The sequence below is a fragment of the Andrographis paniculata genome, unplaced genomic scaffold (genome assembly GCF_009805555.1).
Source record: "Andrographis paniculata isolate CXL003 unplaced genomic scaffold, ASM980555v1 Contig51END, whole genome shotgun sequence".
Lineage (NCBI taxonomy): Eukaryota > Viridiplantae > Streptophyta > Magnoliopsida > Lamiales > Acanthaceae > Andrographis > Andrographis paniculata.
The window spans coordinates 3620537-3646734 of record NW_026137586.1 but is presented as its reverse complement, the minus strand read 5'-3'; the positions used below and the strand labels follow the sequence as shown (position 1 = coordinate 3646734).

General features: G+C 36.9%; 3 protein-coding genes across 3 annotated transcripts; 2 read left to right on the top strand and 1 right to left on the bottom strand.

Moving 5' to 3' along the window:
- The first annotated feature begins 3083 nt into the window (after positions 1 to 3083).
- LOC127253859 (uncharacterized) lies at positions 3084 to 3798 on the top strand. The gene is made up of 2 exons (XM_051278653.1): positions 3084 to 3321; positions 3402 to 3798. The coding sequence occupies exons 1-2, from the start codon at positions 3169 to 3171 to the stop codon at positions 3651 to 3653; spliced, it is 405 nt and encodes a 134-aa protein (XP_051134610.1). The 5' UTR covers positions 3084 to 3168; the 3' UTR covers positions 3654 to 3798.
- Positions 3799 to 5181: 1383 nt separating this feature from the next.
- Positions 5182 to 8216, bottom strand: LOC127253571 (uncharacterized). The gene is made up of 9 exons (XM_051278222.1): positions 8180 to 8216; positions 7860 to 7923; positions 6701 to 7491; positions 6339 to 6544; positions 5966 to 6265; positions 5710 to 5820; positions 5516 to 5590; positions 5331 to 5333; positions 5182 to 5226 (listed from the first exon to the last, which is right to left on the bottom strand). Exons 1-9 carry the CDS (start codon positions 8214 to 8216, stop codon positions 5182 to 5184), a joined length of 1632 nt encoding a protein of 543 aa, XP_051134179.1.
- Positions 8217 to 9776: 1560 nt separating this feature from the next.
- On the top strand, positions 9777 to 20557 carry LOC127253679 (protein argonaute 4-like). The gene is made up of 23 exons (XM_051278386.1): positions 9777 to 9913; positions 12450 to 12718; positions 12814 to 13022; positions 15580 to 15789; positions 15886 to 16022; positions 16106 to 16203; positions 16306 to 16403; positions 16474 to 16636; positions 16714 to 16830; positions 16919 to 17026; positions 17135 to 17197; positions 17288 to 17401; positions 17518 to 17683; positions 17773 to 17885; positions 17979 to 18116; positions 18232 to 18362; positions 18472 to 18537; positions 18976 to 19039; positions 19213 to 19324; positions 19445 to 19518; positions 19660 to 19754; positions 19861 to 19892; positions 19990 to 20557. Exons 2-23 carry the CDS (start codon positions 12497 to 12499, stop codon positions 20175 to 20177), a joined length of 2718 nt encoding a protein of 905 aa, XP_051134343.1. The 5' UTR covers positions 9777 to 9913; positions 12450 to 12496; the 3' UTR covers positions 20178 to 20557.
- The last annotated feature ends 5641 nt before the right edge of the window (positions 20558 to 26198 follow it).

Genomic DNA, 26198 nt, shown 5'->3' with positions numbered 1-26198 from the left:
CGCGATCCCCCACGAGGAGTTCAAAAAAGTAAGTGTCTGGTCGAAACCCTTTTCGTTTTATGATTTTGTTGACAATCGAATTTTATATCGTAGTTTACTCGATTGTTTGGGGTAGAAGCCTTGGTCCCGTGTTTGTATGCCTCGGTTTAGTGATGAGGAGCCCTGGGTGTTCGGTGTTGTGTTAGTTCAACGGGTGGTTTGAAATTGTTCGAATTTTTGGCCAGGAAACCCGGTTCGGCCGATTTTGGGTGATTTTATCTGTTTTTATCTTTGATTTTGATAATTTTGGAGATGTATATTTTGTTTAGTTACTCGAAGTTGCATATTTTAGGTTTTTTGGTGGATTGTTCGGTAAATAGTCATATTTGTGGGTTGATAAATGCGGTAATATTAGGCACCAGGAGTTTCATTTGTTTGGTCTAATTTGCCAATTAATATACCTGAACGGCACTGTTGTATACTCGGAATGCGTTTTTACTCCTGCTAAATTGTGAAAAACTTTTAACTAAATTAGAGATTTGGATAACGTGGACTTATGGTTTTTACTTACAGGCCAGGCAAGGAGCACAAATCGGTGATCAGCCGATTTGCATTACCTTTTTTTCATAATGAGCTGGCCAAACTGAAGCAACACATGAGAGACCAACACATCGCAGCTATAAAGATGACACCATTCGGGCATTTTCTGGATTGCCCGAAAATGAAGTTTCCATGGCACCGACTTGTTGCCCTCGTCAATAGCTTCAGTTCGGAATCTATGTCCTTCAAGATTGGAAGTGACATTGAGCTTCCGTTTGAAGTTGAAGAATATTCTGTAGTCTTAGGACTACACGCGAAAGGAGTCTACGTGACCGAAAATACATCGGTCGAAAGCGAATGGTTTGTTCGAATTTTTGGGAGCAAGCCACGTTCTGTAACCCGCGGGCAGGTGTTGCAGAAGCTGCGTGAGGCTCTGTTGCAGGGGCTGGAGCCTCTTTCTGTTGCGGATGTTGCTCGTCTTTTTATTATGTTTGTTTTTGCAAATATTTTATTTTGTTCTGCGAATTATTCTGTACCCCTTTTTTTGTTACCGTATGTGGAAGACCTGAGTGCGATTGGTGACTACGCGTGGGGACCCGCGAGTCACCGTTATCTGTTGAAGTCTATAAGCGACTTCAAGTCCGGGAAAAAATATTTGACAGGCTGCACCGTGGGTTTGTTGGTAAGCAATGTAATATCGGATTTGTTAATTTTTTCTACTTATTTTGGTATATTGCACAATATGTATTATTGTTGGCAGTAATGTCTATTACAATATGTGCAGGCGTGGTTCAATGAGAGGGTCCCAACTCTGGACAAGGCACGGTGCCTTCCGAAGGTACCGCGTCTCTTTCGGTGGCTGAATAGCCTCGGTCCAATGTCCAGGGTTCATGCAGTTGGTGAATTGACATCCCTAAAGCGGTCAGATGTTCAGGAATTCTATCGGATAGGCACGGAAGAAAAGTTCGTTCGTGCAATTTGTCATGCTTCAGAGGTAAATGCATTATTCAATGTTGCTACCGTTGTAAATGGATAAAATAATTTCTTATATGACATTATTAACATATGTTGCAGGAAGCAGCGCAGCAAATTGCGGCATTGAAGGTGGAGCTGCAGAAGAAAGACACTGCAATTGCCAGACTTGCTCATAAATTACAAAGATCTAGAGCCGGTGTTGTCGATGACGACAGTGAAGGTGAGGGTGAGGACGAGAGCGATGGCGAGGAGGGTGATGCAAACTATGGGGATGAAGAGACAGCAGACCGGATGGCTGTGGAGTCTGAGAGGAAAGAGAAGCAGGCCGACATGGAGGAGAAGCAAGGTCAGGAGGAGGAGAGTCAGGGTGAAGAGGAGGAGGAGGAGGAGAAGGAGGAAAAAACTGGGGAGGAGGAGAGGCAGACTGAGGAGGATCCCGAGGAGGCAGCGGAAGAGCAAGCGAATACCGAGCGCCGAAGCAAAAAAAAAATGGACATCCTTTTGGCCGAAGTTGATCCGATAAACGAGTCAGATGACGAAGGGGTTGGTAGCCTGCTAGAGTTTAACCAATTGATGGCCATTGTTCCTTATGTTGCACCGATAGATGTCAAGGTAAGCTAATTAATATAGTAAGTACAATTTGTAGGTCGTAGTTGTCTATCTGTTGAATGATTATTTGCTTTGTTGAAATTGTAGCAGGGCGATGACTCCGACCGTGAGACTTGTAGCAGGGCCGCAGATTCATCGATTGTACGTGGTGTAATGGCACGTAAGGATCGGAAGAGAAAGAAGAAGCCTGAATTCGTGACACCTGTGTCGACACCGCGAATTGAGAAAGCGAGAAAAACACGGAGGGCGAAAGGAAAGTCAGCGGTCGACGTCAATAATGAGCAGGTACGTAGTTCCATACAAATATAAGTCGTCTGGCTCAAAATACTTCAGATAGATTCTTAAATACCTAGTGTTTCTGCGTCAATACCTGTACAATAAATACAGATACCTACGGAAACATGATTATCTTCATTGTTGGTTCAGGAACCATTTGTCGTCGGCGACGATGGGGACTCGGATACTAAGGTTGTAGCAGACCCTGGAGCACAAAAGTGGGAGGGATATCGCAATAATGACAGCTACTGTGGAAAGGGTTCCTTATCTGAGGATGAGACGAACACCATTGAACATTTTCTCGCGTCATTCGCTGTCCGGTATTGCTATTCACTATTAAGGCTTTATATATTTTTCTCAATCGATGTTTTTATCCGTTTGCGACTATCATGTTGTAGGGACACTGTATGGCAGCAGGGCGTCGTGTCTGTCTCGTCCGATGCCGTTTTAGAACTACTGTTTGACGAAGCTGTGAAAGGCGAAGTCATCGACGCGTACCTATATCATCTATGCAGCAATGAATATCAGCTCCAACACAATCCGCAGGTGCGGTGTGGTTGTGTGCCATGGTTCGTAGCGGTGAGTATCCTGTTTGGAATTTATACGGTTAGTATTACAAATCACATTGTTATTATTGCGTTGGTTGCTGTGTTCGATTTTCAGAAAGCCGTGAACGACGCGCTATCACGACCAAGCAAGGGAGCGAAAAAGCCGAGCATCAATAAGGGTAATGTACTCGCGTTTGCCAACTCGCTGCAAGTGACCGTAGGCCAAGAGATTGCCGGAATCATGGACAAAATCCGGTCTGGGTGCCGGTACATATTTCTACCCGTACACACCCGGTTCCACTGGCATCTCTGCATACTGGATACCGTCAAACGTGTTGTGTTGGAGTGTAACTCAATGCGCGACCCCTTCGGCCAGGGGAATGCAAAGAAATTGGTACGTCTTTCGAATGATCATAATTAATTGCCTATGGGTAGGGTGAATTCCTTAACGAAAGAGTAACGTTATTTGTGCAGACGCGATTTTTATCGTTGTATATGAACGCGTCACGACTATGGCCTATGGTCAGCGACATGCCCGAGTACATTAGATGCCGACACCAGGGTGAAACGTTGGACTGTGGACCTTTAGTCTGCATGTTCGCAGAGTGTTATGCGCGGGCAGGTCCAGATGTCAATCTCGTTGGTGTCCTCGGCGAGGACTTCGGCGATGTCAAGAGCTACCGAGGCACGATTGCGGCGAGGATATTGAAAGGTCCCCCCTTCTGAAACGTAGACCCCGATGGAAAAATAGGGCAGGTTAACACATGTAATGAATTTGGATTGATTTGGGAAGTTTTTGCGTTGTGTGGCGAGGTGATGGATTTGTTGAATGTCTTCAGTTTGGATTGATCTGGGAAGTTATTGTGTTGTGTGGAGGTGATGGATTTGTTTAACGTCTTCAATTTGGATTGATCTGGGAAGTTATTGCATTGTGTATCGAGGTGATGGAATTGGTAAATGTCTTTTATGTGGATTGATTTGTCATCTTCATTATATACCTGCGTTGTGTGGTGATACCCGTTGATAGCTTTTATGTGCCTACGGAAAACTAGTATGTACTTCCATTTATATATTACATGCTCCAGTCATTTGCGTTTGTGGGACTGGTCATTTCTTTTGCACTGATCACTGAAATAGCGTTCACTTTGAATCAGTTCAACCGTGTCGGCGTTTCTCATAAAACCCTACTGGACGCCATGTTTTAATCGACCGGAGATACTGCAAGGGCTTACTCGTTAATTTAAAACAAACAATACTAAAAAAACATGATCATATTACAACAAAATATTTGTGCGGGACATAGGTGTCTGGTAATTGCGTGTGGGCCAACGTCTAGATTACAATCAACTATTTCCTGCGGAATGCTAAGCAACACGTGGTTACAGAGAAGTGCTACTATACCTACAACTAGGATACCTACAACTACAACACAGATGCCCGCATACGCAATCTGTGTACCTCGTTCAGCGAGTCTGGTACTTAGCTCGGATGCATAAGTAACGGAGTCATTATTACAAATACCCTATAGTATCTATTATGTACCTACGGAAATAGCCTTTATACTTCCGTTACCATTTCAAATGCTCTGGTACCCTACGGGTGGGGACTCGGCCTTTTCTCTTAAAATATTCATGAACTGATGGTAAGAGTGTATTGGCTTAACCATGGTAGTGTTGCTCGTCAACCCCATAATCTTGAATGGCGTGTTTTAGGCCACAGATTATACTTACATCGCTTACCCGTTAATTGAATTAGAACACAATAGAATAGACACGATAATATAACCGCAATATAGTTGTGTGGCATATGGAAGTCTGGTACGTAGCTGTGTGCTGAATTTTAATCAATGCTACGCCTCCAAGTTATTACACGGTAATACAATTAGAATACTGTATAAACAAAATAAAATATGGTTTGTACTCGGACCGCAACCCTATATGTTGGAATCATTATTCATATACCCTCTGTAAGCTATTGCGTACTTACAACAACCGTGACATTATACTTCAGTTGCAATTATGTATGCCCTGGTTACCTGTGGCTGGGGAAACGGTCTTTTTTTTTTTTTTTCTTCAAATAGCATGTATTTACTGCTGATGGTTAAAGAAGGCATCAACAAATACTTAAGTTGTATGACACATGCACTTGGTTAGTATGACGAGTGTAATACAACAACTATACCTCCTACTAATAACCCAAAAATAGGATAGCATGTACTTTCAAAACAATTAGAGATTACATTAACCATCCGTCCCTACAGAGCTACATCATCAAATGCCTCAGTACATGAAAAATATACCTGCAGAATATAACTATGAACCTTCACAACTTCATCATATACCTGCGTGAGAGGGCTACATACCACTTACTACTGCAAATAAGTCGATGGATCCAACCGGTTACATCCTAGAGACACAAAAAACAATTACAATATAGCTATTGAATATGTACCTACTGTCTTAATATATACTCCTGGAAGCCAAAAAGATGTACAATGAAAAAAAGGTTCGCTAAGCTATTTGTTGCTTGCAACTTCTTCTATTATGTCCAAGACGCCCACAACGACCACATTTCCGTGCATTCTTTACCTGCTGGGACTCGAACCTTCGCTTCTTTGGCCGGCCTGGTTGGACAGACGACGGAGGAGGGTGAATTTGGTCCGCCTGAATTTCAACAATCACGTCCATATCATGCGTCGGTACGGGATTTATTGGCTCCTGGTACGTTTTTCTGTAAGATTCAATGCTATAGTAAAGATCGCAAAAATCATAAATTGACATACTGCATTTTTCAATGCAAGCGCAGGCATGCTTGCAGGGCAATCGGAACATTTGCCATTCTCGACAAGAGCATTTGCGCGCCTCCAAATCGACTGCGTATCTTTCATTACAATCTGTTACCTCGAATACAGTTCTAGAGGATTAACTGCACTGTAGCCGTCGAGACGCCATGTACGATAGTGCCAACTTGCTCTCCTGTTTTGGACAGAGTCTTCCGTGCATTATCTCCGACTTTTCGCGGCGTTCATTCATCATTACCATCACTTGCCTTCTAATGGTATCCAACATCCCAACGAATGGCATTGACCTCGCGGATCTCACCCAACTATTCCATGACTCAGCAATGTTATTATTTATTATTCCCCAACGAGTGCCTCTGAATAGTGAATTTGCCCAACATTCTGGGTGTGATTGGGTAATGAAGTCCCTGGCCAATGGCATTGATTCGACCACAGAACTAATGTGGTTTTCGAAATCTCTCCTCAACGGAGCATAGGCGGCCTTATTGAAGACAGCGGTCCATCGTTTCTTATTATGCATTGGGTATCTCCGCATAACCTAAAAAAAAGACATTTTATGGCTGATCATAACCAGTGATGTTCATTACAGATTAATATTGACGTACATATACCTGGGTACGGAAGTTGTCCACTAAGTGTCGGAGACAGTACGCATGATGTGCTCCGGGAAAGACGCACGAGATTGACTTTAGTAAACCCGAGTGCCGATCCGAGAAGAATGTGTACTGTTTCCAATCCGTACGTCCCTCACATTCTAAAACAGATCGCAGCTTCCAGCAAAACCACTCCCAATTTTCATCATTTTCCGTAGACACAGCTGCAAGTCAACAAATAAGAACACAAATAACTACAAAGGTTTCCAACGTATAAGGGTACATACGTGCCTAAAGAGAGCATGGAAAACAGCATACACGAACAGCTATACCCAGCATTCTAACAAAATGACAACTGTAGCTAATATCAAATTACGTACCAGAAAATGCTAAAGTAAACATCCCATCATCCCCATCCACTGCAATTGCACTTAGCAGACACCCTTTGTGTTTGTTTTTTATATGTGTCCCATCAAGAAAGAGTAGGGGCCTGCAACCCCTCAAAAAACCCAGCCGGCATGCACCCAAACAAACAAAAAGGCGTTGGAAACGTTTGGTTGCCTGCTCAACTTCGCAGTCTATAATACTTCCCGGATTTGACTCCCGAAGTGCATGACAGTACCATGGAAGTTGTGAGAAACTGTCTCTACCTCCACCATTAATTGCCCTTATCGCATTCTCTTTGCCACGCCATGCTTTATGATATTTCACGTCAATCCCATAATCTGTTTGGATATGCTCCCGGATGTCGGATGCCTTATACGCTGGCATAGAACGTATCTTATCTTTGTAGACCTCAGAAATCCAGTTCGCATCGGCTGCTGGATGATCTCTTGATTGCAATAGACTCATAGTACATGTGTGATGTAAATTGCACTTACGAATGCTGAATGATGCATCACGAGCATGGAAGGATGCATAAATACGCCAACCACAGCCTTTGTCGATGCACACCGCAATAATTTTGCTCGAATCATTCTTTTGGTACCTGAAGTGTTTCTGAGTGGCAATAGAATAATTCTTCAGTAACTTTCTAAACTCCTGCGGTCCCTTGAATGTCTGCCCTTCCCCGACAATGCATCTCTGCATTGCAATTAGACTAGTACTTTCGTCGGGAATAAAGATACCATCGGCGCAATCTTCGTTCAATCCAGAACATTCGGCCTCGCCCCTACATTACAAATACAATAATAAGAATGAAAATTATATCAGATGTAAGTAGTTCTAATTTTATATGGTAATAGATATTTTCAGAGTAAATGGAAAAACATGGGTACCCATCTTACTCAACCGAGTATGTCCACGGTGTCTATGGTTACCTACCGTGTCATCCAGGGTATTTAAAAGAACAACTGCATCTATTCACCGCAGCAGGCTACGTGATGCAGTAAATGCCATGGGCTACAGAAATTTTAACGCATCGATCATGGTACACCTACCTAAACCGGATTGCTAGAGGATATTGACAGTGGCGTGTGAAGAAGGAGTGAAAATCGTTAAATACCTTCAAGACGTTATAGCCCCACTACATATCTTTACAATCTCTTCAGTGGTTCGTTCTGCACCGCGCTACTACAAAATCGCGGAGGTGGATACTTACTACCTACAAACAACATCGCAACAATATACCACGGTATTGTTGTATGCCAATATCATGAAAGAATTATTACTAACGTAACCTATAAACAATATGTTTTTACATGTGTTGAACATGACATTATAAGCGCTTACAGACTGCATTCTTACATACTGCATTATAAGTGCTTACAGACTGCATTCTTTCATAAGGAACAATTGTGACTGCATTCTATAACAAAGTTTAATAAAGACTTCTTAATTACAAATGATGAGTAACGTACCTGCGTCCAATTTCAGACTACTTTGCTCCATGTCCATCGGAACCTAGCGATCCAACCGGTGAATGTATGAACTATATTAGGTCGTATGGGCGATTAGATAATCTTACACAAAATACACTAAAATCATATGTTCTTACGGAATTCTAGAAATGTCTTGATCCTCAATAGCAACACATTACCCATTTCACAAAATAAATATTACCCTTAAACCCTAAATAGCAACAAAATTTATTATCAAAATCACCCTAAATAATACCCAAACATTTTCTTCCAGATAATAATTTTTCAACTAAGATATCGATACAAAAACACACCTGGTACATCTAATTTCGCCGGAGAACAAGAAAGACGGGCCAGGAAACCGGTGACAGCCTTCGGTAGTTCTTCGACCGAATCAACCGACACAAAAACACACTTGGTACATCTAATTTCACCGGAGACCAAGAAATACGGGCCACGGAACCGGTGACAGCCTTCGGTAGTTCTTCGACCGAATCAACCGACCGCCGACGACAGGGAACCGGAACAGGATTCGGAGAGTGCCCTAGGAAATTTTTCAATCGAACCAGACAAGAAGCGGCGATGTAAAATCGGGCGAACAATTAAGAACCTTACCTGTGCGGGATGTGGCTTTCGAGCTCACGGAAGAGGACAACGGCTTGACAAGAATTTTTTGCGCGAAGAGAAACAGAATGAAGAGAAATACGATTAGGGAGGAAGAAGAAGGAAGAAGGAAAAAGGGGGGAGTGCAGAACAATTTTTTATCATTAGGGACTGAATCCCAAATGATAAATGGACAGAGGGATTTTTGCCCAATTGTCCGATAAAAAAATTTAAAAAAGCAAATAAAATTAAAAATAAAATTTTTAAAAAATTTAAAAAAAAAAAAAAAAAAATCCATGTGTCCGCCACGTGTCGCTGACCTGGCGGACACGTGGCCTCCAGCAAGCCACGCGGGCGTCTCCGGCGCCAAATGACTAAAACAACGAAAAATTTTCACTTATGAGACTAGTTTGCGACAGACTCCACTTACGATACTAAAATGAGGTCAGTTACCGGACTAAAAAAAATAGTTTACCCAAATAAATAAAATCCATAGGAGGACAATCATGTTATTTAGAATATAAAAAATTAAAATCTTTCCACTGATATGAAAAATAAACCTGATTTGAGAAATATAAATCCTATATAATTTTACCAACCAAACATAAGATAAAATTTCAAATTCTAAATATAATATATTCCCATCATATATAATTTTCCATTTATATTTTATGCATGATGAGAATTTTATGTAATATTTTTAAAATAAATGCTATATAATTTTTAAAATAATATAGGCATTTACACTAAATTTTGAACATAACAACGAAATTTTTTACAATATTTTTTAAAATATAAAAAAAAACCCGATGAGTTTCGGTGAAGTTTGGCAAAGAAACTTGGCAGGGGAAACGCAGCCCAGTCTCGCATTTCTTTGAGCTCGTAGTTATCCGTCCACGTGTACGGGTACAGAATTCACGTGCAGAGAAGTATAGATCCAACGGCTGTGATATTTCAAACACAATAGTTGAGGACTGCCAGCAATTAATTACATCACACAGTAGTCACATTTCACAGCACCCTACTCAGAGTAAATAGAGTGGTTGGCTCTCCCACACACACAGTCCCCCATTTCTCCACTCTTTTTGCTCTCTCTCTCTACTCACTGCTGCGAAGCGCCTCCACTCGCAGGTAGGGTTTCCTTCCTGAATTTGCCTAACGTGTAGTTCCTCCGTCGTCGTCTGCACTGCGAGTTGTGTTTTCAGTTCCGTTTTTCAGAAATATTTTAATTATATTATTGTTTGTTTGGGATTTTTGCTCATAAATGTTTCGAGCCTGTTTTAGATTTTCTTCTTCGCTGCAATTTTGGTGAATTCGCAGCGAAAATGGCGTTCTCTGGCTTTGTTGACTTTCCCTAACCTCTCTGGTTTTGGATATTTTAATTTAATATTTTCTGGCAGATTAGGTTAGGTTTAATTATTCCCGTTACAGTAGTAAATTATAAGATTAAAATATAGCATTAGCTTTCTTTTGTCCCTCATTTGTTTCCATGGCAGGATCTGTTCTGTTTGTATGCCTTTTTTGCTTCCTGTGCACGATTTCTGCACTTGCTTTGCCTCTTATGAGTTGTTCTTGTGTACGGATTCTTATTATGTACCTTAACTTCCTTCTTCGCTGTTAGGGGTGGGATAACGCCTATTGGCCTGGTTTATTTATTAAGGATGTGTTTGTTTGGGGTTTTGGCTTCTGAGTTAAGAGTTGGGATTTGAACATGTACAATGCGATATAAATAGTTCTTAGATGGAATATTTTGAATATAAAATAATTTTTAGTATAATATAAAATATAAAAATAGCTGTTTGATTTGATGGTTTTGAAGAAAAAAGTTAAAATTGATAAAGTAGTGGAAGTCTTGGAGAATCTCCTAACAACCACACCTTAAGCAGACCTATAGTATTTATTTCAATTTTTTCTTTTTCTTTTTTAAAATAGAACAAGTTTTTTTTTTTTTTTTTTTTTTCTTTTGCATATCATACTGGTGTGGGTATATATATATATTTTTATTTAATATATAAGGGTAAACTGTTTTTTAGTCCCGTAACTGGACTCTCTTATTATTTTGGTCCTATAAGTGGAGCATGTCGCAAACTAGTTCCATAAGTGAAAAATTTTCGCTGTTTTAGTCCTCCGGCGCCGGAGATGCCCGCGTGGCTCGCCGGAGGTGACGTGTCTGCCAGGTGTCGCTGACCTGGCGGACACGTGGATTTTTTTTTTTTTTTTCATTTTTTAATTTTTTTAAAATTTATTTTTAATTTTATTTGTATTTTTTTTTATTTTGTACAATTAAAAAAATGAAAAAAATAAAATAAATCCATGTGTCCGCCAGGTGTCGCTGACTTGGCGGACACGTCACCTCCGGTGAGCCACGCGGGCGTCTCCGGCCCCGGAGGACTAAAACAGCGAAAATTTTTCACTTATGGAACTAGTTTGCGACATGCTCCACTTACAGGACTAAAATAATTAAGAGGTTCAGTTACGGAACTAAAAAAGACAGTTTACCTACAATATATAAAGATTATGGGTGGAAAATTTTGATTTAAATTTGGTATAAAAATAATTTATGATTAAATATTTTATTATAGAAAAAAAGTGTATTTAATTTTTTTTAAGGAAAATTCAAATAGTAAAAATCTACCATTTTTGGCAAAAGAAACATACTTTAATATTTTTAAGTTCTTGTAATTCCAACGAAAAAATAGCAATAACGAAATAAGAAACTGGTTCACATTAGCTGTCATTTTAACGATTGTATTAATTTTTTTTTATTTTTTTTGTCTTTTTCTTTTTTATATTAATGGAGTTTGAAAAAGAAAATAATAAAAAAATTACACAGAAGACTTTTAAATCGGTCGTACAAATATATATTTTTTTCCCGCTCATAAGCCACTCGCAAGCTGATGTATATTTTCAAAATAGTCTGGCCTGCCTTTACCCATTTTGTTGTCGAGTGAGGGTATATTTACTTCCATTTTCTTTTTATTACTATGGGACCCGCAGCTGTAATTTTTGAGTGCGGCTTATTAGGATCTTCAATCCATCAATTCCATTTATCAAGTTTTAACTCCAAGTTGTTACAGTAGATTTACTCCAACTATAATTCCAATTTTCATCATCATTCTTCAAATATTCAAATTTTCCTATTATTTTAACCAAACTTTTTATTTTTATAATTTAAAATAAATTTAAAAAAAAATTTAAAATTAAAAATCAAATTTATAATTTAAAAAAAATAAAAATAAAAATAACACAACCCCAAAAAATGGCGTTGGATTTATGGGCGCTGGGTTGGAGATGGCCTTATAACACGCTAACCGCATCCATTTGAACGAACATAAGTTGGATTTTGATTATGTAAAATTTGTGGGAATTCGCATATGTGTGTTTGTTTTGAAGTTTGAATTTTAATTTGAGATTTGAATAGTAAAATTTTGAATTAGAAGTTGATGTTAGATATGTTGATGTAATGTTTTAAAGGTAAAAATGATTTTTATTTTAATATAAAAGAAAAATAGGTGTACAAGACTATTAATAATTTCAACATGTTTGAATTTGGACATGCAATTTGCGTAGAAACACTAGCTTTATTGACGAATATGAGTTCTTGCGTATAAAATTTCCTATATTTTGTAATGAAATTTAAGGATGTTTATTTGTTTAAAATGTGCAGAGTTAGTGATAAACTAGCTTATTGGTTTATAAATTCACGAAACAGAAATGGATCCCGCTGGTAATGGGGCTGGAGATGAATTGCCTCTGCCTCCCCCGATTCCTCCAAATGTTATTCCGATCAAAGCAGCAGAATCTGATAAAAAAAAGGTTGTCCGTACTCCAATGGCTAGACGAGGCCTGGGAACGCGGGGAACCAAGGTTACCATTCTGACCAATCATTTCAAAGTGAATGTGAGCAACGTGGACGGGCATTTCTTCCATTACAGTGTACGGGGGGTCGTCTATATTTCTTTCATAGTGTAATGAGACAGACATTTTTTTGTTTGTGTAATTATGTTTGTCCAAACTATCTATGTGTTCAGGTTGCCCTTTTCTACGAGGATGGTCGGCCCGTGGACACCAAAGGCGTTGGCAGAAAAGTGATGGAGCGGGTGCACAAGACGTATGATACTGAACTGGCTGGGAAAGACTTTGCTTACGATGGGGAGAAGAGTTTGTTCACGGTCGGCGCACTTCCACGCAACAAGCTCGAGTTTACCGTTGTGCTTGAAGATGTCACCACAGTGAGCAGGTGTGTGTGCTGTGACTCATTGTTAATTTCTTAGGGTCTGTTTGGTTTGAGGGTTTAGGAGGGGAGGGGAGGGGAGGGAAGAGGAGGAAATTATAAAAAATTTTGTGTTTGGTTCAAACTTTTTTAGAGGGGAAGGGAGGGGAGCAGAGTCAATTTCTTCATGGTGTGTTTGTTCGGGGGATTGAATTGGATTTACACTATTTATCCAATTTTTTTCCTCTAAAAACATCAAAACAAACATTTATTTTTCATTTTTTATATTATACTAAAAATCAATTTTACATTTAAAACATCACATCGACACCTATTTATATCACATCATACAACTATTCAAAATCAAAATTTTTATTATTCAAGTCCCAAATCAAAATCCAAACCCCCAAACAAACACACCCTAAATTTTTTTCCCCTCCAATTTGGGGGAATTTGGAGGGGAGGATTTTACCAAAATTTTGTTTTTATCTAATTACCTATTATACCTTTTTATATATTTTATTAGAAATTTTACAACATCTTTCGAAATTTTAATATTTATTTATTTTATTTTTAATTATATCAAATAAATATTAATATATATTGAGATTATATTATATATTTTGAAATAGTTTTAATTAATTTTTTAATCAAATTCAATTATAATAATTTTTTAATAAATTACAAATTAGCATATAATTATATCTATAATATTAATATTTTATTTCTTTTTTCTCATATAATATGAGCATATTATTCTAGATACGAGAATTTAAATAAAATATAATTAGTAAGTAATTAAGAAGTGCATTAGTAAAAATAATTATTGTATAGTAAAAATAATTATAGATTAAAACTAAGATAATTAAATAGTTTAATTAATATTAAAAAATTATAAATTATAATATACTTAATTTATATAATTTTTGTTATAATGTTATTATTTATACGTAAAAGTATTGTTTATCTTTAATGATAAATTTAATAAATAACTAATGTATAAAGTATTTGATTCTTCCAAGACGTAATAATGTAATTATTACTTTTAATATATTAGACAAATAAATTTTGTATTACATTTTATAAATAAATTAAACGAATTTTATTAAATACTTTTATTCTTCTTTATTTATATAACATATGGGTAACACAGTAAAATTATTATATTTTTCTTTTTCCTTCCCTGCTAAACCAAATACAAAAATACTATTTTTCCTCGCCTAGCCTCTCTTCCCTTCTATATGAACCAAAATACATTATTACAATTTTAATATTCTTTCCCCTTCCTTCGCCTCCCCCCTTTCTATTAAAATCCCTCGTCTCCCTTAGGGTCTGTTTGGTTTGAGGAATTTGGAGGGAAAGAGAGGAGAAGCTAGGGGAGGGGGGAAAGAAAAAAATTACAATTACCTCATTTGGTTCAATTTATTGTAAAGGGGAGGGGAAGGAAAGGGAGGGGAGGGAATTTTATATGAACTTATGTTATATTGTTTCCCCTCAAAATTGGAGGAATTTGGAAAGGAGAGAAAGATATCTATGTCTTTTTATAAAATTACTATTATATCCTTAGTATTATATCCTTAATATTATATGTTAAGTATATAATTTATGTATAATTTAATACAATAAAGTAACATATAATATTAAAGATATAATACTAATTTTGTAAAAAAAAAACATAGATATCTTAGTTATAATATTTTTAAACTTTATAATGTAATTAAATTATAAAACAAAATTTTATATAAATTAAATTTATTTTCTTTTAATCATTTAATTAAACCCTTAAAGTTAGGTTTCAATTAATAAAATAAATTCATATCTATTATATTTATTTAACACTATAAAGATATTTATTTTGTAATTTATTCTCAGATAAATAAATTTTATGTTACAATGATTATTTTGTTATTAAATGATTCAATTCTCTTATATATAATTTTATTTTTATTTATGCTTTATTTACATGATATAAGTATATATATATACTTATTTTTAAACAAACTACGTCATATTTATATCAAATTTGATGTTTTATTAATAAATTAATAAAATTTTATTAAAAACTTTTATTTTTATTTATTTATACAATATAGAGATAAAAGAATAAAATTATTATATTTTCTCTTTCTTTTCTTATTTAACCAAACACAACAATACTATTTTTTATCACCTCCCTTCCATTCCTTTCCAGTGAACCAAAGACACTATGGGTGTGTTGTGTGTAGGATTTGATTTAAATTCAACTATTCATCCAATTTTTTTCCCTAAAAACATCGAATCAAACCCCTATATTTCATTTTTTTATATTATACTAAAAATCCATTTTACATTCAAAACATCATATCAACACACATTTATATCACATCATACAACTATTCAAATTCAAAATTTTTCCTATTCAAATCCTAATAAAAAATCCAAACCCCCAAACAAACACATGCTATTGCAATTTTAATATTCTTTCCCCTTCCCCTAGCCTCCCCTCTCTTCCATTAAAATCCCTTCCCTCCCCTCCCCTACCTTAACCAAACGGACCCTTAAGGACAGACGGACTGACTGACCAGCTTGGCTTTGTTGTGATTAGGAACAATGGAAACACTAGCCCTGGAGGCCACGACGATAAGAAGAGGCTAAAGCGGTCTAATCAGTCCAAGACTTTCAAAGTGGAGATAAGTTTTGCCGCCAAAATCCCAATGCAGGCCATAGCAAACGCATTGCGCGGCCAAGACTCTGAAAACTCGCAAGAAGCTTTACGTGTTTTGGACATCATATTAAGGCAGCATGCGGCCAAGCAGTACGTCAGTTAGTTAGTTGTTTCCATTCTTTTCAACGTCTGGCTAAACTTTTTGTCTTAGTTTGAGTGAATTTTATCGCTTTGATTTGATGTCAGGGGCTGCTTGCTGGTGCGTCAATCCTACTTCCATAATGATCCGAACAACTTTGCTGATGTCGGGGGCGGGATTCAAGGCTGCCGGGGATTTCATTCCAGCTTTAGGACCACACAAAGTGGTTTATCTTTGAACATTGGTATTATTTCACTAATTTTCTATCACCACAAGGTTGTTTTTACCTCCACCTATTAAAATCGACATTTTTTTTTATACTTGCAGATGTCTCCACAACCATGACTATCAAGCCTGGTCCCCTCATCGATTTTCTGATCGAGAATCAAAAAGTGAGAGACCCCTTTTCCGTGGACTGGGTAAAGGTAAGAATCCTTGCTTCTATTCAAAGCATTTACTTATTTGAGTAAAATGTTTTGTTTTTAATTGATGAATTTTAAAATTTCTATGGAATCCTTAATTATCAGGCAAAACGGACTATGAAGAACTTGCGTGTGACGGCTATCCCCACTAACCAAGAATTCCGGATAACGGGTTTAAGTGAGAAGCCTTGCTGCGAACAAACGTAAGGTTCCCATGCATTCTCGGTAGTTTTTTCATCTTTCCTTATTACCCTAACCTTTGGATATTTGTAGGTTTGAATTAAAGCAGAAAGGTAAGGATGGTGAATTTCAAACTACTGAAGTGACTGTCTATGACTACTTTGTAAAGCACCGAAATATTGAGCTGAGATATTCGGCTGACCTCCCTTGCATAAATGTGGGAAGGCCAAAGCGTCCGACTTACTTCCCTGTTGAGGTGGGACTGTCGATTTGATTTGTTTTATACAAAAAATTGCACTGGTTTCTTTTTGACAAACTTTGGGGTTCTCCTAGCTATGCTCGCTTGTTTCGTTGCAACGGTACACAAAAGCTTTAACCACACTTCAAAGAGCTGCCCTTGTGGAGAAATCACGACAAAAACCCCAAGAAAGGATGTCGGTTTTGAACAATGTATGTGGAAAGCCTTCTCCAGCCTCTCATGTTATATCTATCTATATATATATATATTATGATACTGCACTTTGTTCGTACAATACAGGCTTTGAAAATCAATGACTATGCTTCGGTGCCAATGCTCCGTTCTTGTGGGATTTCTATCAGTAATTCATTCACTCAGGTTGATGGCCGTGTCCTGCCACCGCCTAAAGTAAGGCCACTGTTTACACTTTCTTTGAAAAAAAAAAATAGTTAAAAGTGTGATTTGGTGCCTGTGCCCTTCTTTTTTCATGATTACTATGATTATGCTGTGTAACAGCTGAAAGTTGCCAACGGCGATGATCTGTTTGTTCGCAATGGACGATGGAATTTCAATAACAAGGTAGTCCGCTGAGTTATTTTACTGCAAGGTGGCCACTTGCTGCGTGCCGGCATGTTGCATTTCTCTAAACTGATTTGTGAATTCTTGCAGAAATTTGTTTATGCAAGCAAGATTGAACGTTGGGCCGTGGTGAACTTCTCGGCTCGTTGTGATGTGCATGGCCTTGTCAAAGATTTGATGAGACTCGGTAGAGACAAAGGAATTGTATGCTCCCTCCCATTGTTCCCGGCCCATTCACAAGCTGAACCATTACGTTATTATTCTTTTTCTTCCCATGTTGGTATTTGATGTTGAGCATATTGCTTTCTATGTTTCATCAGACTGTGGAAGATCCATTCGATGTTTTTGAAGAAAACCAGCAGTACCGACGAGCTCCTCCCATGGTTAGGGTGGAGAAAATGTTTGAATATGTGCAATCAAAGCTTCCCGGCCCACCCAAGTTCCTACTATGTTTGCTTCCTGAGCGGAAAAATTGTGACATTTATGGTAATACTTACTATACAATACATACATACACAGTCGTTAAATTTTCAATGAAATTCGATTAATAAAATGAAGAGAACCTCTCTCTTTAGGCCCATGGAAGCGTAAAAACCTGTCGGATTTCGGAGTTGTTACTCAATGCTTGGCACCGGGGAGAGTTAATGATCAGTATCTGACAAATCTGCTACTGAAGATAAATGCAAAGGTGATTGTGATGTGATAAAAATAACATTCTGTTCTGCCTTGGCCAAGCGACTAGTTTGTGTTGTGTGTTTGAAACAAGATTGATTTGTGGCAGCTGGGTGGGTTGAACTCGGTGCTAGCTGCTGAGATATCACCTTCGATTCCAATGGTCTCTAAGGTGCCCACACTGATTCTTGGAATGGATGTATCGCATGGCTCACCTGGACAGTCCGATATCCCCTCCATTGCTGCGGTTGGTTGGTTAAGCCAATAATAATAATATTCAGTCTGCGATCATCAAAATAATTAATTTAATTAGCTGATCAATTTGACAATCTATCTGTCTATCTATCCATCCATCCATCCAGGTTGTTAGCTCGAGGCAGTGGCCTTCAATTTCTCGGTATCGAGCATGTGTCCGCACCCAATCACCAAAGGTGGAAATGATAGATTCCCTCTACAATCGTGTGTCGGACTCTGAGGATGCTGGCATTATGAGGTGAGAGAGACTAGACAGACTACTATCTATCTATTGCTTAAGCTTGCTCACTTTTGGGTTGGTTTTTTATGTTCGTTATGGCTATTTATATTTTTGGTTTTACCGGCAGGGAGACTTTGTTAGATTTCTATGTTAGTTCGGGGAAGAGAAAGCCAGACCAAATAATTATATTCAGGTAGGCAATGTGAAATTTACCGAATATAATGTTGTATTTCCATGCTATGCTATCTTGGGTTGGGTTCAGTTTGGTTGGGTTCTCTTGTATGTATGTTTGTATCTAATGACGACATTCCTTGGCTTATTATTATTATTATTCGAAACTCGGCGTAAATTCTCTATTTATTTTCAAAAATTGCATAGTGGCCCATTATATTTTAAAAAATGTTGCATGAAATCTTCACGTCACGTAGAAAATATAGATAGGAAATCATTTTGTTACACAAGGGAGGTTTTATGACAGTAGGGTTTTATGAACGTTTTTTTTTTAAGGACAAGGAGGCGCCATGCAATTTTTAAAGTATAAGGAGATTTTATGCTAAATTTCGAAATTACGGAGGAGTTATGAACAATTTTACCTTCTTCTTATTATTATTCTCGGATAATGAAATCTCAGAGACGGTGTGAGCGAGTCACAGTTCAATCAAGTACTGAACATCGAAGTGAGCCAAATAATAGAGGTCAGTCCGTGCTCAGTCCTCGAATAACAGTGTTGCGTTGAGATATTTTAGATATTTGATTTAGATATTTATTATTTTTTAAAGTAATTCATTCATTCCAAAGGTTGGTTTCAGACTTTATCAATGGACAATTAATTTTGTCGACATTGCATTGCGTATATACGTACGTACAGGCTTGCAAGTTCCTCGATGAGAAATGGTCTCCCAAGTTTGTGGTGATTATTGCGCAGAAAAATCACCACACGAAATTCTTCCAGCAAAATTCTCCCGACAATGTGCAGCCAGGTCCGGTTTCTGTTTTGGATATAGTATATAGTAATTAATGTTTTAAAAGTAGAAACAACAAAAGTTTGTGTCTGACGAAGTGAAATATTATTTTCCATTTGGGTTCGGATTTCTGATCAGGGACTGTCATCGATAATAAAGTCTGTCACCCGAGAAATTACGACTTTTATTTGTGCGCACATGCCGGGATGATTGTGAGGATTTCTTTCTATTTATATCTTCTTCATCATCATCATCTTCATCGGATTTAATCTATCTATATGTCTATCTCAAAATGCATGCATGCATGCATGCATTCACGAAGTGTTAAATTAAATTAATAATTAATTTTGTAGGGAACAACGAGGCCGACTCATTACCATGTGCTATTAGATGATGTGGGCTTTTCGGCGGATGATATGCAGGAACTCGTGCACTCTCTGTCTTACGTGTAAGCGAACCAACTTAACCAGTCAATCGATCATCGTAATTCCTAAATGGATGAAACATGTCATTCTTTGAACTAGTACTACTACTAAAATGAATAATTACTGCAGGTATCAGCGCAGCACGACAGCCATATCCATTGGTAACCAACTACAAAACTATATCTATACAAATATATATATTCTCAATCTATCTATCTATCGACAGACATATTGATTTATATTCTTCTTCGGATGCAGTGGCGCCCATTTGCTACGCCCACTTGGCGGCAACACAATTAGGACAGTGGATGAAGCTGGAAGACGCATCAGAAACGTCTTCAAGCCAGAATGGTGGTGGATCTGGATCAGGCAACGCCCACGCCCCTCCAGTGCCTCCAATGCCCAAGCTGCAGGAGAGCGTCCGCGACTCCATGTTTTTCTGCTGAGGGAGGTTGCCTGTCTGTCTTGTCTTGTCTTGTCTTGACCCCTCCCTCCCAGGAGGAGGATGTAGGTAGGTAATATCTCACTAGGTTGTCTGTGTCTGTCTGTCTGTCTGTTTGTTTGTTTGTGTGTGTTAAAAACTCGAAACTAGGACTATATATATATATATATATGTTTGTATGTATGTATGTCTGCGTGTTTATTACATTTGTGTTGGATCCAACGGCCTAGCCTAGCCTGGCCTGGGAGCGACTACTACTAGTTGCTGCTGTTATGACTTACGAATGGGAGACTCCACTCTTGGTTGGATCAGTGTAGTGTTGTATTATGTCGTAATACTATATGTCTTAAAATTATTCGTATTATTGTTGTAAATTTATTCTCTGATCGAAGGATTTTATTCGAACAATATCGTATATACATTTACAAATATTAGAGGAAGCAAATTGGAATAGAACTCAAAACAATATTAATACCAAAACAAAACTGGAAGTAACGCAATTAAACGTACAGAAGGCATAAACGGAATATTGAATTTAGGGATTGAAAAGCTTAACGAACAGATCCTAAATTAAATAATTGAATTCGATTTCAAGAGAGAAACAGATTGACGACTTTGATCGGCGATGACGACGATGGACTGCGGCGGCGGCGACTCCAGGTTTCCTACGACAAACAGCAACGATGTCGGCAGCTCTTTCTCCGGTGACTTCCAAATCAGCGACACTCCTCCGGGCAATTGGTGACAGGCAGCGGCGTCCTCCGACATCGACCACAGCGACCGATTCGGTAGCGCAGCGATGAACTGCGAACAGCCTTCAAGAACAGCGGCTCCGATCGTCTTCTCCGAGACTCCTTCCAACAGAGACGAAAACCTCTGATCGACTTCTTCCATCCATTGATCTTTCACCGAAGGTTAAGGAACACTCTTATAGGCTTAGTCCGTGGTGCGAGTTTGATCAGAGGTAATCATACCTCAAGAAAGAGGTCAGCACATTACTTTGAGTCTCGACATCCACCAGAATTCGCACAGACAAAGGGTTTCAAATCTCACCGTAATATCTCTCCCGAGAGGATGAATAAAACCCGTTTAAAAAGAGCTAGAAGTCTCTTGGCATCTTTTGGACCGTCTAAAAAGTTATGAAAGGAAGCCTTGCTAACAGCTTCTTATTTGATAGGGCTTCTTTCATTCTTTTAGGTGAAGATTATCTGAAAAATAAATGGACAGGTAAACAATTAGATTTATGTAATTTTAAAATATTTGGATGTAGTGTTTTTATTAATGTTAAAGGGGATAAATTAAAACATAAGGTTAAATTAAAACCTAGGGTTGAGAATTGTGTATTTTTAGGTTATTCCGAATGAGTTAAAGATTATAAATTGTAGTTAAGAGGTAAATCTCATTTTAAACCATTATGAGTAGAGATCTGACTTTTATTGAGTTTGAAATGCCTTGTTTAAATCAAAAGTTTTTTTTAGATAAAAATAACCCTACTCCAAATAGAGTGGAGTAAGGATATATTTTAAATCCAATTGTTGAAACGACTAGAACCAAATAGAATTTTCAGAACCACCTTCGAGCCCTGAACAATCTGTTTTTCAAACAGAAAATACTTTTGAAAGTAAAGAAAATGAATCCCCAAAATTAGAGAATTATAGATTCACCAAGGATAGAACTAGAAGATAAATTAACCTCATCTTAAAGTTATATGACAATGAATCTAAGCCTTTTGGTAAAACAAATAAATTTGAAAATAAAAAGAAATAAGTTGAAGTCATGAATGAAGAAACAGAGTCTTTGCATGTGAATAATACTTATACTTTAGTACCTAAACCTATGAACTCTTTTCTAATAGATTATAAATAGGTTTATAAAGTAAAATAAGAAGCACAAGGGTTAGGTTTTAAGGAAGGTTAGTTGGAAAGGGTTTTACTAAAAAAGAAGATGATTGATTATAATGAAATTTTCTCACTGGTGGTTAAGTTTACTACTGTGCACATTATGTTGTCTCTTGTTGCTCATTTTAATTGATAATTAATACAACTAGATGTAAAAACAACTTTTTTACATGAAAACTTGCAAGAGAAATGAAGCAGCCGAAAAATTATGTTGATAAAAATAGGCTTGTTCATGTGTACTTAATAAATCATTGTATAGTTTAAAACAATCTCCACGGCAATGAACTATTAATTTGATGAGTGTATGCTATCACTAAACTTAACTAAGAGCAAATATGACCATTGTCTTTATTATAAAAGAGCTTATAAAAAAGAGCTTATAAGCATACTGTGTTCTTGTTAATATACGTAGATGATATTGATAAAACATATATTATCCTATATTTGTATAGATAAATTATAAAATATAATTAATGTTTTGAATAGATTTTTACTCATTTTTTTGCATGTTCTTAATTGGTGCAAGGGAATAGAGTGATTCACGTCCATGCCAAATTTTCAATCAAATAATTATGGAAGTACTCGAATTAAGTTTGCATGTTAAGGAAATTGATGGTTTATTGGGATCGAGGCGTAATTGCAGGGATGATGATTGAGAATGACTAATTACAACTTACACTCACATTCTATAACATATGTTGGAGGATTGAGAGAGACGTTTTGAGAGGAAGCACCACCGAATGATCATTATTTTATCGTTTTTATTTATTTCTAATCACGAGTAGCTAGTTTCCTTTAGTCTAGTCCAAGGTTCAATGTAGATTCCGGATTGAGATGTGAGATTGTGTTTTGATTTAATTTGAATCTTGTTTAGTAAATTAATATTTGTACAATTTCTATCATTCATGTCTACAATTGTTTTATTTAATCTTTTATCACGGCTGAATTTTAGATTGGTTTAGAAATTGTTTACCAATCGAACATTTGCATCCATAATTGTGCATTTGTTTGATAAAGTGGTAAGTAGGTTGACAAGCTTAGCCTAGGAATTGCATGATCAAATATATTAATCTTTTCGCAATTGATTGCATATTTAAATTGGGTTTTTCTCGTGATATTTTCAATTGAAAAAATTAATTTATTGGTCGTACTTAGATTTTTTTTTTTTATTAGGGATGCGGTTAACCGGTTGTACCATTGCCTCCAATAAACTAAAGAAAAATTAGGCGTTATGATATATCTAATGCCTATAAATCAATTTATCAATTGAATAATAAGATTATATAAAATCAAAGATCGAATCTTTAATCTGGTTTATTATTCACTCATTGGGCTAGAAATTTAATCTCTTTGGAATCTAATTTTATTTTTCGTCGCTTATTTAAATTGGCTTAATTGAATTTGCTAGTCTCTCTCTCCCCCTCCCTCCAATACTTGAAATTGTGACAAAACAGGAATTAAACCTCACAGTTCATTTGAATCGACCTCGGCACCATTTGCTACGCGGCAATCGTGGTGTTAGAGTATCGTTATTGGAAACATCGAGGCTACCAGATATGTTCTTTATTAGCTCTAGTTTGGAGATAATAAATCATATAATATGCTGTTTGAGTAAAAAGTTTGATATGAAGAATTTAGGTGATGCAAAAGTGATTCTTGGAATGAATATCATAAGAAATATGCAAAACATACAAATAAAATTTGGATAAATTTTCTATGTTCGATGCAAATTTTATTAGTGTTCATTTGGCTTCTCACTTTGTTTTAAGTAAACAACAATGTTCCAAATCTGAAAGTGATGTTGATCACACGAAGAATGTGCCATATACTAATGCCATTGGCTCGGTAATGTATATTATGGTAAGTACACGACTCAACATTTCCTATGCAATAAGTTATTTGAGTAAGTACATGTCTAACCCTGGTTTGAAACATTAGTATGCTTTAAAGTGGTTATTTAAATATCTTGTTAGCACAAAATAATGTTAGATTATTACATACTAAATCTGATTATGGTTTAAATTTAAAGGGATATATTGATTTCAATTATGATAATGATTAATATAGTAGAAAATCAACAACTTCTTATATGTTTACTTTTTATGGGTCATATATGAGTTGGAAGTCTTAATTACAACATGTTGTAGACCTTTCTACTACTGAATTTGAGTATATTGCGATTACTGAGGTTTTAAAGGAAATTATTTGGTTTAAAGGGTTGTGTTGTCTAAAATAGGTTATTTGGATAATGATGTTATAGTTTATTCTAATAGACAATACGGAATCTAACTTTGTAAAAATCTGGTATTTCATGATAGAACTAAGTAAATTGTTGTTCGGTTCCATTTTATTAGAGATATTATGTCTAAGAATTTGATGAAGTTAAAAAAGATTTCATCTCAAATTTATTCATCGGATATGGGAATTAAAGTGTTATTTGTTTCATCATTTTTATCTTGTTTAAAAACTTTAAATTGTGGGATATATGGTTAAAATGATAATTTTCTAGCTTGTATTATACAATATAAATTGATTTTGTGTTTTTATTTTATATAGATTTCGTAAAGTGATGATGATCCTTTATAGCCCTTCTGTGACTTTGGCCAAAATATAGGTGGAGAATGTCTGGGTTTATTACCCATACCTTGAAATCCAAATTCAAACCCGTGTAACCCGGCCCGCGACCCATATAACCAAAAATATGATCGTGTCCATCCATTTAAATTAGGGTTAGTCTAGGTCATTCCTTCATTCATTCCTATTTACCTAATATGTCTTCTTCTTTATCGCGATTTCTCAGGAGCTCGCCTATGAATCGATTTCCTTAAATGGTCTCGAAATTTTTGATGTCATATTAAAAATATATTTTATTATATTAAATGATCTCTAAATTTTCGAGACCATATTAAAAATATATTTTATTATATTAAATAGTCTCAAAAATTTGAAACTATATTATACTCCCTCTGTCCCAAGTATTTTGTCAGTGTTACCGTAGATATGAGAATTTATGAGATGTATGATTAATAAATAATTAAGAATGCATTAGTAAAATTAATTATAATATAATATAATTAATTATAAATTAAAGTTAAGATAACTAATTAGTCTAATAAAAATTATAAATTTATAAATTTAAAATATAATTAAAATGTATCATACAAAAAAGAAAGTGATATAATCTGTAGGACAAACAAAAATAGAAAGTGTGACATTATATGTAGGACATAGAGAGTATATATTATTTATTATATTAAATAGCTTCGGACATTTCCAAGGCCATAAAAAATTCAAACTCCACTTATCTCTCTCTCTCAAATTCCCGCCCAAACCCGTTCCGTAAGGGATAGCGTAGTGGTGGGGTTAAATTCAAAACAAGTCACACATGGTTCACCACTTGTTTTATCGGTCCTAATTTGCAAGGTATTAAATTCAACTGAAAATTTACCCAATTATGCACTTTCAGCAGTTGCGAATTCCCATGTCTATCATAAAAAAATTAAAATAAAAAAATATTATGCCCAAACCCTAATATTCCCAAATCAAAATTTTCATTTCCTTTCTTTCTCCCACCCTCATTCCTCCTCTTTTTTCCTATACTTTAATCTTCTCCTCCTCCTCCTTTTTCTTCGGCGACGGTGATGGTGACGGCACCGGCGGCGGCAACAAGTTCTCGATTACCTTCTCTGGTAACGGAAAAGATGGCGGCAACGGCTCCTCTTTCTTCTTCTTCTCCGGTAGCGGCGGGCCAACGGACCCTCCTTCTCCAGCAGCGTTAGTGGCAACCCCTAATGTTTGTTCTTCTTCTCCGGCAGTGCGGCGGAGCCTCCTCCTCCTTCATTTTCTTCTCTTGCGGCAGGCGATGATAGCGGTGGCAGTGGCGACGGTAGACCCTCCTCTTTCTTCTTCTTCTCCGGCGGCGGCGTTAGGAAGAGGGAGCCTCTTCCTTCTCCAACGGGACTACCGGCCCCTTTCTTATCTTCTTTTCCTGCGGCAGTGGAGGGCAACAGAGCCTCCTCCTCCTCCTTAATTTTCTTCTCTGGCGGCGGCACAGTGATGGCGGTGACGGTGGCAACGATAACTTCTCATCTTTTTTCTTCTTTTTATCGGTGGCGCTCCGGCAGTAG